Source organism: Phodopus roborovskii, unplaced genomic scaffold (genome assembly GCF_943737965.1).
Source record: "Phodopus roborovskii unplaced genomic scaffold, PHOROB, whole genome shotgun sequence".
Lineage (NCBI taxonomy): Eukaryota > Metazoa > Chordata > Mammalia > Rodentia > Cricetidae > Phodopus > Phodopus roborovskii.
The window spans coordinates 26751774-26766880 of NW_026126416.1; the positions used below are offsets into that span (position 1 = coordinate 26751774).

At 35.5% G+C, this 15107-nt stretch overlaps 1 protein-coding gene across 3 annotated transcripts in view; it reads left to right on the forward strand.

The window, feature by feature from the left end:
- Trpm7 (transient receptor potential cation channel subfamily M member 7) overlaps positions 1-15107 on the forward strand; it is an 86423-nt gene that overhangs the window by 32507 nt on the left and 38809 nt on the right. For all 3 annotated transcript variants that reach the window (XR_007834449.1, XM_051183467.1, XM_051183468.1), the window contains exons 7-16: positions 2-173; positions 2157-2331; positions 3883-4006; positions 5821-5893; positions 7827-7927; positions 9611-9745; positions 11474-11527; positions 12028-12168; positions 12982-13116; positions 14064-14344. Coding sequence is in view for 2 of the 3 variants with exons in the window: in XM_051183467.1 (XP_051039424.1) it covers positions 2-173; positions 2157-2331; positions 3883-4006; positions 5821-5893; positions 7827-7927; positions 9611-9745; positions 11474-11527; positions 12028-12168; positions 12982-13116; positions 14064-14344 (1391 nt within the window). In the remaining variant the exon portion in view is untranslated. The remainder of the gene's footprint in view (position 1; positions 174-2156; positions 2332-3882; positions 4007-5820; positions 5894-7826; positions 7928-9610; positions 9746-11473; positions 11528-12027; positions 12169-12981; positions 13117-14063; positions 14345-15107) is intronic.

A 15107-nucleotide genomic window follows, 5' to 3' on the forward strand; every position in this document is an offset into this window, starting at 1 on the left:
GGTGGTTGCTCCTTATCAAACCCTATTGAATCCCCTGAGCAAATTGAATGTTCTGAATAATCTCCATTCCCATTTCATATTGGTGGATGATGGCACTGTTGGAAAGTATGGGGCAGAAGTCAGACTGAGAAGAGAACTTGAAAAAACCATTAATCAGCAAAGAATTCATGCCAGTAAGGGAGTTAACAGATTTTTTTTTTACTGTTTAATTATTCAAAGTTTATTAATAGCCAGCAGCATACTTAAAAGTAACATGTCCTTTCCAGTAAGTACTTTTCTTTACATAGCAAGAGAACCTACAAAGTAGCCAAAAATGGCAGATTTAAACAAAATGATAAGACTTAAGTTGCTTATTTAAGTTTTATGGCTAAATCCAAAAAGAAAAAAAAATTGTGTTTAACTTTGTTGTTATTGTAAACCCCTGCTTAAAATGCTTACTAACAGGTTTTGTTTGTTTTTGAGACAGGGTTTATCTGTGTAATGGCTCTGGCTGTCCTGGAATTTGCTGTGCAGATCAGGCTGGCCTCAAATTTACAGAGATTCATCTGCCTCTGCTCCCCAAATACTGGGATTAAAGGCCTTACCAACAATCTTAATGTGTGGTAATTCTAATATATAACTTTGACATTAAAGATAGTGATATAGTAGTGGTGGTGTATGTATCCCAACATTCTGGAGGCAGAGGCAGGTGGATCTTTGTGAGTTTGAAGCCAGTCAGGGGCTACACAGACAAACCCTGTCATGAAAAAAACAGAAGGAAAAAAAAAATGCAATACCAATTCAGTAAGATTGAGTTTTGCCTAAAGTTTATAAAGTGAGTCTGTATTGCTATTGGCAAATGAGTCTTAAAAGCTGATATCCTTGGAACAGATTTTCCATTCCAACTGTGACTGAACTTTCTCCTTTAACCTCTGTATTTTATTATAAGTAGAAGGAATTCTGTAACCCTTGTTCACAAAGAAGATGAACTCTCTGGGGAACTGGGATTGATATGTAAAGTAAGAAAAAATATTTTAAAAATAATTAATTAATTAAAAGATGAACTCTGACGAAGTGATACAGAACTACAAAATTGCAGAATAGCACACATAGTAGAGTCACAACATTTGTGTAAACCAGTAATTAAGAAAAATATTCTTGGGGTTGGAAAAATGATTCAGTGGTTGAGAGCACTTGTTATTCTTTCAGAGAACCTGAGTTCAGTTCCCAGCACCCACATGGTAGCCTACAACTGTCTGTAACAACAGTTCCAGAGGATACAATGCCTTCTGACCTCCAAGGACACTAGGCACACATGTGGTGCACAGACCAACATGTGTACAAAACGTTTATAAAGGAAATAAATCTTAGATAAAATTATTTTTATTTCATTACTCCATCTCTCCCTCTCTCTGTGTTTGTGTGTGGGTGACTGGAGGTCACAGGATAGCTCCTGGGAGCTGGTTTTCAAGGTCCGCTATGGGACTTGGCAGTTGAACTCATATTGCCAGATGCTTTGCTCACTGAGCCATCTTGCCCATCTTGAGAACTAGTAATGTTTTATAAACCTATACTTAGAAGTATTTTGTGTTTTGTCACCACACTTTAGGTTGTAGTAAAAATGAAAATTAGTATTCTAATTTCTTTCTTTCCTCTTGCAGAGGTCTTAAATTCTTACTAAAATAAACAAATGTAGGTATATTTTAGAAATTCAACCAATGCAGTATTAAAATGTAAAATAACCCCCCCCAGTGGTTCTTGGTTGTTTGTAATCACAGTTCTCATGAGGCTGAGGCAGGAGGATCTTATATGCTAGACATGCCTGGGTTATGTGGTGAGACTTTGAAAAATAATAAAAAGCAAAGAACCTAGCCACAGATTAATACTAATAAGTATCTTACCAAGAGCTTAATAAATATATGAAAGTTTATTTTCAGTAATTATACACATTCTAGTTGGTACTAAATGTTTGTTGAATTTCCTGATTTTATCACCCGAACAAATTTCAGTGATTATTTAGAGCTCCATTACATGAACCTGGCTGTTACTAATATCTAGTGCTTAAAGTAAAGCCAACTGTTTCATATTAAATTTTATTTTTAATTTTTATCTAAAATAAAGAAGATTAAATTACTAAGTTTTGTCAGATTTGCTAATTAAATTTTTATCCTTTTTAGGAATTGGGCAAGGTGTTCCTGTGGTGGCTTTGATATTTGAAGGTGGGCCAAATGTCATCCTTACAGTACTGGAGTATCTTCAGGAAAGCCCCCCTGTTCCAGTTGTTGTGTGTGAAGGGACAGGCAGAGCTGCAGATTTACTAGCATATATCCATAAGCAGACAGAAGAAGGAGGGTGAGTGTGGAGTATAGCAGACTTTACACTATATTAGAGTCTTGTAACTTGTGCAGTAGGATTCTTTTGTCTATTTAGTGAGCATGAATATCTCAGATTTAATAAAATACTTTGTTCAGACCTAAGGCAGTAGCTTGAGTCATACACTATTGGACTGAACTAAAGTGTCATCTTTAGAAAATAATTATTGCTTCAGAGATATACCGTTCACCTGATAGTTTAATTTCATGTAATAGTTTCTACAGGTAAACACTTGTATAAAATTTCTTGTAGGGTTATTTACACAAGATAGTGACATAGTCGTACATTACCAGGAGGGGGTCTAAATAAATAAATTTTGGCATATCTATGCAGTGGAATGGTTATAGCTGAATATTAGTAAAGATGAAACCTGTGTGTAATATTTGGCAGCTAACTACATGGGAAGAAGTATGGCTCTGTTTCCAGAGGAGATACCTGTGCTCACCTAACTATGGCAGCACACACACTCAAACTGTCATGATGCAGAGAGTAGTATGCCCTTTATGCGAGGATTACATTTGAACTTGTGAGACATTTCATACTTTTAAGAAGAAAATTTCTCAGCCAGGTAATGCACGCCTTTAATCCCAGCACTAGGGAGACAGAGGCAGGTGGGTCTCTGTGAGTTTGAGGCCAACCTAGTCTATAGAGCTAGTTCCAGGACAGCCAGGGTTATAGAAAAACCCTGTCTAGAAAAAAAAAAAAAAAAAAAAAAAAAAAAAACAGAAAAAGAAAGAAAAAGAAAATTTCTCACATTACTGTAGGTAGTGTTTTTCTGTGTTCTGCAGCTGCTCTTAAATAACCACAGTTAAGACTTATTATTGATTATAAATGCTTGGCCAATAGCTCAAGCTTGTTACTAGCCAATTCTTACAACTTAACCCATTTATCTTAATCTTCGTTCTGCCACATGGCATTACCTCTCTTTCATGTTGCACCTTCTGTTTCCTTTCTGTGTCTTGCTGGCCAGGCAACTCCTGACTCCTTCTTCTTCCCACTGTCCTTAGTCTGGTTCTCCTGCCTAACTTTATTCTATCCAGCTATTGGCCAATCAACTTCTTTAAACCCATCACAGCAACATATATTCACACAGTGTAAGGGAATATTCCACAAAACATCACGCTGGTTGACTGTGATTCTTGAAAAGAACTGAAGTGAAACTAGGCAAATGAAGACTTTGATCATGAACTCCTACATTTTGATACTTTGAGCTGTGTAAATATGTCATGTTGAAGACACCTTGGTAAATTGTTTTATAAGCCATAATACAGAACTATCCTTATGATACCTTGTAAAATCTGAGTACTAATACTACACCACATACTTTGTTTAAAACTTCACAAAACAATTCAAAGTGAAAATACTCCATTCCTTTTCTTATGTCATAGATTAATAATGGGTGTCTCAGGAAGTTACTATTAATATTACTACAGAACCTTCAGAAGCCTTGCATGGGTCTACCTGTACTTCGCTTTGATCCTACAGAGAAGATGAAATGAGTGAAGTAAGTTGTTTTTCTTCTTCTACCAGGAATCTTCCTGATGCAGCGGAGCCTGATATTATATCAACTATCAAAAAAACATTTAACTTTGGCCAGAGTGAAGCAATTCATTTATTTCAAACGTTGATGGAGTGCATGAAAAAAAAAGAGCTTGTGAGTAGATTTCAGCAGAACAAATCTTTATTTCCTTTAAAGCATTCTAATTCATATAGTACTTTAGTTTTAAGTTTGTGTTTTAAGTTTTTAAAGCTGTTCTGTTATTTGCTTTTTGGTCTTTAGCTTAGTGGCATAGAAAGACTAATTTTTATGTAGTGTTGAGACATTGTGTTTATTGGAATTTTCATAACTTTGTCTCAACTGACTCTGCTTAGTATTTAAGAAGACTGCAGAGGAACAAGCAGCAGGACTGGCTCATTGGTTATAGGTGCTTGCCACAAACCCAGTGACCTGAATTAGATCCCTGCAACTTTTCCTGGTACAAGGAGAGAACCAACTCATGCAAATTGCCTTTTGCCTTTTAGTGGATGTTGTGTGTCACGCGCATGCGCGCGCACACACATACACAAAGAATTACAGCTACTAGTGACTTCTCTCATAAAATGTTTGGGAAAGTTTTTTAAGCCTTTTACTCTGTTGAAGACTACTAGATTAAAGGTCTATGCTGCTTAGTTTTATACATGTAAACATAGGTTTATGTTTTCAGAGATAAAATTTTGAAAGTTCTGTAAGTAGATAGGAACATGAATTTGCTGTGAGTTCTTGGCCTTTGGCTCTGATCAGTGTTGATTTGCATTGTCTTTCATTGCAAGCTTTGTTCTCTATAAAGTGAAGTTAGTTGAAAACTTTGTACTTGTGTAGTAATCATCTTTTACGTTCTTAAAAGTACTTAGGTAAAAGCTTCTTAAATGGCTTTACATTTCATATGATTTATGTGCCTCCTCAAAGAATGCGTGTGTTGCAGGGCATAGTGGTATACACCTATGATTTTAGCACCTGGAGGTTATAGCATGAGGCCTATGAGTCCTAGTACAGCTAGGACTATATTTCAAGAACTTTCCTTAAAAGAAAAAGGAATACAGTAATCATTTGAGTAAGTGGTCACACCATAGTGAGAGCTAATCTCTAGCTTTTACCCACAAACTGCTTAGTCAGCTGACAGACGTAAGAGAGGTTAAAAAGATTGTCATATGAAACAAACTACTTTTGGAAATGCCTGGTAATGTAGTCTGAATTTTCTGTTTCATTGTTTGAGTTGAAATGTTAGATCACTTATGTCTATAGATTTAGAAATCTGTGTAGTTATAGAGATATGTTAAGTGACTTCAAAAATCTGTTTTCTTATAATAATATTATTAGTATTACATGTGTGTATGTGATTGTGGGCATGAATGGAGGTCAGAGGACAACTTTGTGAAGTCAGTTCTACTTTTACATGGCTTCTGGAGACTGAACTTAGTTTATATTGTTTCTTAATTACTTTTCTATTGCTGTTTAGAGACACCATTACCAAGGTAACTTATAAAAGAACATTTAATGGGGTTTTACAGTTTCAGAGGGTGAGTTCATGATGATCATGTCAGGGAGTATGGCAATAGGCAGGCATGGAGCTGTAGCATGTTGAAACAATAATCACAAAGCAGGGGAGCTAACTGGGAATAGTGTAGGCTTTCGAAACCTCAGAGCTCGCTCACAGTGACATACCTCCTCCTATAAGGCCACACTTACTGATTCTTCCCAGTGTTCCACCAACTGAGACCCAAACATTTAAACATGAGCCTACGGGGGCTATCCTCAGTGAAATTGTCACCTGTGGAAAGCACCTTTACCCACTTAGCCATCTTACCAATCCTGTAGATATGTTTCTATACATACATACGTATCTCATATATTTCTTTGTATTGGTTGAAATTGTTTTATAATACCTTAGCTTAAAAATTAAGATATAATACTGATGTATTTTGAAATAGATCACTGTTTTCCACATTGGATCAGAGGAACATCAAGATATAGATGTGGCAATACTTACTGCACTGCTAAAAGGTGAGGGATTTTAAAAAATTTGTTTTGTTTTTATTTTTATTTTGTTTTTTGAGACACGGTCTATCTCTCCATAGCCCTGGCTGTCCTGGAACTCACACAGAACCTCCTGCTTCTGCTTTCCATGTGCTTGGATTAAGGTCTGAGCCACCATGCTTGACTAAAATGTAAAATTCTAAAATTTTATATTATCTTTAATTTGTCTTATTTATATAAGGTAGAACTTTTCATTTAGCTAAAGGTTGAGTGGATTTCTCAATAGTTTTTTTTTTAATGAAAAACACATTAACTTTTTAATTGACAACTAATTAGTCTTGTAAATTTGTAGTTTTCTGTCTTGTAGACTTTTTATTTTTATTTTTCTAACTTTGTGCCTCAAGGCTCAATTATCTCTTTAAACTTGTGACAGATTTTATATTGGCCAGTTATTCCTGAGTATTGGACTTGCCCTGGAATCCATGGTTTATTTTTATAAGGGAGATTTTGTTTCATTTTGGTTTTTTTTATTTTGTATTATTGGCTTTTTGTTTGTTTTGATTTTCATTTTGAGATTGGATATGTGTGTGTGTGTGTGTTTACATGCTTGATGGGAGAGAGAACAATAATAAAATAGAAATGAATTTTAAATAATTGCTACTACCTTCCCTCCCACATAGAGAAATACAGATCTTCTATATAAATGGTACAAGCTTCCTGAATGTATCAGAAGTCTTAAGCTGATATTCTTTTTGTTTGTTTGTTTTTGTTTTTCAAGACAGGCTTTGTCTGTAACAGCCCTGGCTGTTCTGGCACTCAATCTGTAGACCAGGCTGACCTCAAACTCATAGCGATCCACCCGCCTCTGCTTCCGAGTGCTGGGATTAAAGGTGTGAGCCACCACCACCCGGCTTTAAGTGATTTGTTTTGTTTTTTTGTTTGTTTGTTTGTCTATCTATCTATCTATCTATCTATCTATCTATCTATCTATCTATCTATCTGAGACAGGGTTTTTCTCTGTGTATTTGGAGGTTGTCCTGGAACTAGCTCTTGTAGATCAGGCTGGTCTTGAACTCACAGAGATCTGCCTACCTCTACTTCCCAAGCTGGGACTAAATATGTAAGCCACTACTGCCCGGCAAAATGAAATTACCTTCTAGAGAATCATTCTATTGAATTAATCAAACATGTGCTAAATTATACTTGAAAATTTTCAGAGCAACCTAATATCTGTGCACTAAAATGTTTTAACTATTTCATGCTTAAAAGTTTAATACATACAAAATGAAATTATGTATTCTGTTAAGGAAAGATATGTATAGTGAGTCTCATAAGCCAGCAACTAAACTTGTGTTTTTAGTCAGACTTGCTCTGTAGATTTACTTGACTTTATTGTCATGACAATCCTAATCTGTTGCCTTTTTGGTCTCTGAACTTAGAGTTCACTGATCCAGTGAGACTGGTTGGCAAGCAAATTCCCCATCTAAGCCATAGGGTTGCATTTGTGTTACCATCATTTTGTTTTTTTGTTTTGTTTTGTTTTGTTTTTTTTCTTAAAAAGTGCTGGGATTGTAACTCAGGTCCTTAGACTCAGAGCAGATATTTTTGTCTGCTCTGCCACCTTCCCTTCCCTGTTTCTGTTTATTCAGTTTTTAAAATTTTACTTGTGGTTATTTATTTATTTATTTATTTGTTTATTTATATGTGGTGTGCATGCCCATACACACTCAAGCATGCTATGATGCACATGGAGAGATTGGAGAACAACTTGAGTTGGGTTTCTCCTTCTATCATGTGGGGCCAGGAGATGGAATTCGAGTCGACAGGCATAAAATGCATGCCTATACTTAGTTCCATAGTGGTGGACAGTACCTGTATAAATTTAAGGGTTCTAGGGAGTTTGTAAATGTTTACAAATTGATGGAGATATACTCACCAAATGTTTTCTTTACTCAATTAGGTACTAATGCATCTGCATTTGACCAGCTAATCCTTACACTGGCATGGGACAGAGTTGATATTGCCAAAAATCATGTATTTGTGTATGGACAACAGTGGCTGGTATGTAGGTAACCTAAATGCACAATATAATGAAATTAACTATAGTGGACACTTAATAGCTACAGGTTTTATATCCATGGATTTCTCCAACCACAGAATGAGTACTATATAGTTTAGCCTATACAGAAGTTTCCTTTCTTATTCCATAATCAATATAGTGTTAACATCTCTCTATGAAAGTAAGTATCTTAAGTAATCTAGAGATGTAGGATATTTGTGTTACCTCAGACAGTATACATCATTTTGTTAAAAGTTGAGCATCTGTGAATTTGTTATCAGAAGAGGGTCCTTGGAACTAGTCCCACTGCAGAAGAGTGACTATAAGAAAGTATTTATTGGGACTGTGATTTATACTCACATATTACCTTTCTGCCCCAAGTGTAAATGTTAGTAAGTTGTATTTGCTTAATAACTTTGTTTTTTAAATAAGGTTTTTAATAATATCTGTTAAAATCTAAGGGTAAAGTCTTAGAACTCTTGCCCTATGTATAGAACTCACTGTGACATGTCTTGGTTTTAAAAGTCTGGTTCCTATACAGTCGCCCCATTTACTACGTATTCGTAATTTTATCTTTCTATTCCTAGAAAGTAAATTCTGTGAGGGTGAGTGTCTTTTGGGTTCCTTCCCCCACTGTATGCACTGCCTGTAAAGTGTCTGGCTAGTTATAAGGGAGACAGGGTAAATATAATATGTAGAGTAGAGCAGAGAATTAAAGGTAAAATTGAGTAGGTTAGATTGTAAATGTTATAATAACATAATAGACACTTAAAATAGGAGTAACATCCATGATAAAGTGTAAGCTATTAACTTAGAGAAAAATTTACATTTTTCTAAGTTTGCACTTATATTTTAGTATAACATCAAAATATTTTCCTTGTCACAAAACTGAGTAGTGAAAAATATTTTTTAAAAAAATCATGCTTCTGTCTTGAAATTTCATCATGTATAGCAAATATGTGTGGTTACCAGGTAAATAAAAAGTACATCAGAGGCCAGACAGTGGTGTTGTGTTGCACACTATTACTCCTACCACTTGGTAGGCTGAGGCAGTGGATCTCGGTGAGTTCAAGGCCTGCTTGGTCTACCGAATGAGTTCCAGGACAGCCAGGGATACACAGAGAAACCCTGTCTTAAAACCAAAAGGGGGCAAAATGTGTGTGTGTGTGTGTGTGTGTGTGTGTGTGTGTGTGTGTGTGTGTGTATGTATGTATGTATGTATGTATGTATGTATATTTTTTTCATCCTCTAGGTGAGGACAAAAGAGGATGAATTGGAGGATTGAAGGTGGTGATAAAAGATTAGTTGCGTGGAAAACATTTGAGGACACAATCAGAATATTTAAAATAGCAGTGTAAAACAGTGATTTTTTTCAAAATAATTTTTTCTACAAAAAGGTTTTTTAAACATGCACTGAGCATCTCCTGGACCTGTTTTGTCAGTTTAATTGGTGATGGGCTTTGCAGCTTTTCCCTCCTCCATACTTAGAGCATTTATGTGATGTTATTTAGGGAATCCTGTGAAAGGTAGTAGGTCCATTCTGTATATACTTTAGATCACTGTTTTGTATCTTTCTCATTTTGTTCTCACTATTTGAGAACATGTAGGTATAAATTATGAGGACTTGTATTTAAGGAATCAATAGTTGGAACATGTGAAATATATTTATTAATTTGATTCTTTAGGTTGGATCCTTGGAACAAGCTATGCTTGATGCTCTTGTAATGGATAGAGTTTCATTTGTAAAACTTCTTATTGAAAATGGAGTAAGCATGCATAAATTTCTTACCATTCCCAGACTGGAAGAACTTTATAACACTGTAAGTCTGATAAACTTCTTTGTTCACTGTTTTATTGTCCTTTAAAATGTCATTTTATCTGAAAAAATATACGCTCCTATTGACAGTTTTCAGTGTCTTAGTTGTTATGTGGGGGAGAAACACAACCATTCTTACTATGAATTCTTGTATGACAGTCTCTGGTTTTAGAAGCCCTTCTGTAGCCATGTAGGAAAAGTGATGTTGACATAATAGCCCATCTTTCCTTTCCTTTCTTACCTTTAAAAGTGTAGGATCAACTTCTTACTTAGAGGATGATGTTTTATTTTGTCTTTTTTACTCTTAGGTTTATTGCAAAATGTACACAATATTTTCCTTGTTTCTAAATTCATGGTTGTTGAACTTCTGGTATCTTTCTTTTGGGTGTATTTTTGTCATTTTTCTTGTAAAAACTTAATATTCTTTCTCTCTTGGTTTTATATTTCATGTCAGTACCACTAGGGAGGATAAATACTTCCTCATTAGTTTTCTGTGGCTCTAGTGCATATCTGATTGAGCTATGCAGTAAGGAATTCTGAACAAAGCAGGTTTTATAGCTTCTAGAAATTGTATACTAATTCATCAATTTCTACTATTTATTTATTCCTAGCATCATTTCTAATTGACTTTGGTCATTTCCAATTGAATTCTGGACAGTTGTTAAACATTTTATTTCCTCTCTTTTATTTCCTCTTTTTGGTTTTTCAAGACAGGGTTCTCCTGGAACCCACTTGTAGACCAGGCTAGTCTCGAACTCACTGAGATCTGCGTGCCTCTGCCTCCTGAGCACTGGAATTAAAGGTGTATGCCACAACTGTCTGGTTGCATTTTAATTTTCTTTATTATATTATATCTTTAATCTCCTTCCTTGATCAAGTTTTTTAGTTTTTATAATAATATACTTTGCTGTGTCTTCATGTAGTTTAGAAACCTTTGTAGACTCTTTTGTGTTTACACCATATAGTTTAATTATTTTCAGAAATAGACAATGGTGATTTTAAAGTTCTGAGACAGGATCTCATTGTGCTGACATGGCTTACCTGCAACTCTCAATGTAGATCAGGCTGGCCTTGAACTCATAAATGTTGGGCTGCTTCTGTATCTAGAGTACTGGGATTAAAAGCCTGTGTCACTGTGTTAGATGGTAGCCACATTTTTACCCTACCTACTTTTCTCACTCACCTTTTTGTTTGGTGCCTGCAACCTCAGATACTGTGTGTGCTGAGAATATTACCTACCATTTTCTAAACATACAAGCTATTTAGAAAAGCATTGATTACTTGATATGCTGGCCTGCTTTTTTCTATCTTCATTTACTGAAATTTTATTCTGTGCATGATGCAGGCCACATACTCTTCTACTTCCAAGAAACTGCCAGACTAGTTAAGAAGAATTGCATCTTCCACCATGGGTTACAAATTTCTTTTGAATAGGGCTATAGTCTTATTTTGGTTTTATCCATTAATACTGTCTGGTATGATTACACTGAACCTTACTTGTGTTCTATTTTTAATTGGTATAAAAATTAAAAGGATTACTCATTGTTGATAATGAAGTTTCTCCGTGAAATATAAACCAAATATAAAGCAGTAAAAATAAAAATTGATCCCATTATCAAAGAAGTTTTTAGTGTTTATTCAGGAGGCTCATTGTGAGTACTATAAGTAACAAAAAGGGAAATTGTTTATTTTAGACCAAAGCTAATAGTTTTCTTCTTGTTTTTCCCTAAAGAAACAAGGTCCAACAAATCCAATGCTGTTCCATCTCATTCGAGATGTCAAACAGGTAAGAAACTGTCTTCATTATAGGAAAACTTTACCTTTTAGTCATTTACACTTTATTTTTGTAAGTGCATTTTTAAAATGAGAGTAGAAACAATAGCTTTTTGTACGAGGTAAAGGTGTGTGCCACTACATGTAACTTAAAATTTATTTTGTGAAACTTTTATGTTCTACTGTAAATGTACTATTAATAAACTTTTTTTCTTCTTCTTCTCCTCCTCCTCTGTCTCTTCCTCCATGTGTAGAATGTTGGGGGGAGCATAAAAATGGGCTGTCTTTTAGTGTTAGGTTGGACTGATCCAAACCATACCTGAGACCTTTTAGATATGTTATAACCTCATCATCTTATGAGGAACCACTCATTTATTTCTACTGTAAAGATAACTTTTGGCAGCCCAACTTCTTATAACAAGTAACAGTTCTTAATTTGGCAGATTATGCCTATTCCTAGGTCTGGCAAGGCAATATTGAGTAATATTATTCTATTTAATATTTTGTTTCCAGGGTAATCTTCCTCCAGGATACAAGATCACTCTAATTGATATTGGACTTGTGATTGAATATCTCATGGGAGGAACCTACAGATGCACATACACAAGAAAACGTTTTCGATTAATATATAATAGTCTTGGAGGGAATAACCGGGTATGTATAGTTTTGGTGGTTAAATGTAAAAAATTAGTTATAGGAGCTGAGTTTGATGGAGCATACCTATAATCCCAGCATTTGAGAGGCAGATGCAAGAGGATGGCTGTGAGTTTCAGGCCGGCCTGGTTTACATAGTAAGTTATAGGTTAGCTGGTGAAATTCTGTCTCAAAACAACAACAAAACAACCCTCCCCCCCCCCCCCAGAAAAAAGGGATGGAAGTAGTTCCAAGGTAGAATGATTCCCTAGTTTGTATCAGTCAGTCTCTAAATTATATGCTCAGCATCATAAAAAGGACAAAGTGTTAGTTTCAGTAGAATAGTGACAGTGATAATTGTCTGAATGTGAGATTTCAGCTGGTGTGGCAGTGCACACCTTTAATCCCAGCATTCACCAGGCAGAAACAGGAGGACCTCTGTGAGTTCAGTGTTAGCCTGATCTACAAAGAGTTCCAGGCAAGCCACTGCTACTTAAACTGTTCTAAAACAAAACCTGACATTCAGGCTAAAAGTAATTATGTTTTAATTACTTTTTAAAAGTTGGTTGGTAGTGTGTACATATTTGTAAACCAGTTCTTTGGGTGACTGAACCAGGCTTGGCAATGTTAGAGATAGCTCTATTACAGAAAAAAAGGAGAGGAAACTAAAGCAAGAGGTGGATGAATGCAGTCATCATGATACACAGTGGTAGTTAAAATCCTAAGCCAACAATTTTTACATATAGACAAACATTTACAAATGTTTATACGTTATCCTGGACTTTTTAATAACATTTTAGCATTTTAAATTTAAATTATTGCTCTCATTTTCAGAGGTCAGGTCGAAATACCTCCAGCAGCACTCCTCAGTTGCGAAAGAGTCATGAAACTTTTGGCAATAGAGCTGATAAAAAGGAAAAAATGAGACACAATCATTTCATTAAAACAGCCCAACCCTATAGACCAAAGGTATGTTGGTTTATTCTTTAAAGAAAATGGGTTTGAGTGGGCAGTGGTGGTGTATGCCTTTAATCCCAGAACTCAGGAGGCAGAGATTGGTGGATCTTTGAGTTCAAGGCCAAGCCTTGTCTACAGAGGAAGTTCCAGGACAGCCAGGGATACACGGAGAAACAATGTCTTAAACACTACCCTCCAAAAGGCTTGTTCAGCATATTAAAAATGAAAATTTTATCCTTCCTAAATTTTGCTTTTTACTAATTAGTATTAAGTAAAAACTTTGATTTAGTGAGAATTAACTTTTGGTTTGTAACTTTTTTTTCCTATATATTTGACTATTTTTTCCATAAACAAAGAGAATTATTATGAACTAACAATTCTATTAAGTTTGTCCAGTTTTACCTATAGTAATAACCAGATTTAAAAATTAACAGACTTTAACTTTTATTCTAGTATATACTAAACTTTTATTAAATTTATATTTTATCAGATATTAGTTCAAATAGTATGATCATGCCTCAGCCTTTTTGTTGAATTACACTTTTATAAAATGATGAATTATAATAAAAAGTATGAAATTTACATTATTTTGATACAGCAATTATGAAATTGAATAAAGGATATTTATTTAAAAGTTTCACTAAGCCAGGCAGTGGTGGTACATGCTTTAATCCCAGCACTCCAGAAGGCAGAGGCAAGCAGATCTCTGTGAGTTTGAGGCCAGACTAGTCTACATAGTGAGCTCCAGGACAGCCAAGACTATACAAAGAAACTCTGTCAAAAAAAAGTTTCACTTAGATGGTTGTCATATGGTCTTGTTATCACTGTCATTACTGTCATGCTGGAGGTCAGGTCCAAAGTCTTTGCCTAGTAGGTAGACTGTGTCCCACAGAGTTAAACCCCCTGCCCTCATGTGGCCTTACCTTGCTTGAGTCTTACAGTATTTATTTGTCTTGAAGATGGATACAACTATGGACGAAGGGAAGAAGAAAAGAACCAAAGATGAAATTGTAGATATTGATGATCCAGAAACCAAGCGCTTTCCTTATCCCCTTAATGAATTATTAATTTGGGCTTGCCTTATGAAGAGGCAGGTCATGGCCCGCTTTCTCTGGCAGCATGGTGAAGAGTCAATGGCTAAGGCATTGGTTGCCTGTAAGATCTATCGTTCCATGGCTTATGAAGCAAAGCAGAGTGACCTGGTAGATGACACTTCAGAGGAACTGAAACAGTATTCCAAGTAAGTGGACATTTTAACACATGAGAGTGTTTGCCTGCATGCTCCAGTGCTATGTCTTTAACAGGAATGTGTGTAGGCTGGTGGGGGGTAGAGGGGTGGTGGGGTGGGGGAGTGGGATTGGTTTTATTGGTATAACTAAGACAGAAATATTTTAGGTGTATTATGTAATTTTAAAGTTTGAAAAGAAACTTTCTGTTTGATGTGTTAAACATTTCAGAAGGCAAGAAAAAATGGGAGAAGTTAAATAAGTATACCAAGTAGCAATTAAGCAAATAAGGCTAAGTGGTGGTGGTTCAAGCCTTTAGTTCCAGCACTTGGGAGACAGAGGCAGGTGAATTTATACAACGAGTTCCAGGACAGGCTCCAAAGCTACACAGAGAAACCTTGTCTTGAAAAACAAAAGGGGGTGGGGGAAAGAATTCTGTTTGGGATGTAAAAGAAAGAATGTGGAGCTGGAGAGATGGGTCAGCTTGGTCTTCCAGAGGACCTGGGTTCTATTCCAAGCACACTCACGGCAGCTCACAAGTATCTGTACTTACTGTTTCAGGGAATTCAACACCCACATCCTGACACACATGAGGCAAAACACCAATGTACATAAAATAAATAATTTTTTCTTAAAAGAATGTTTGTTTTGAGGTGTGGTTTAAGAAATGAACTAAATTTAAGCTAGGAAGACATTTTAGATGATGTAATCACAGATACTAAAGAATAAAACAGTTTATAAGTTTATAGTTTATTTGGAAGATAGTGTTCATATCAA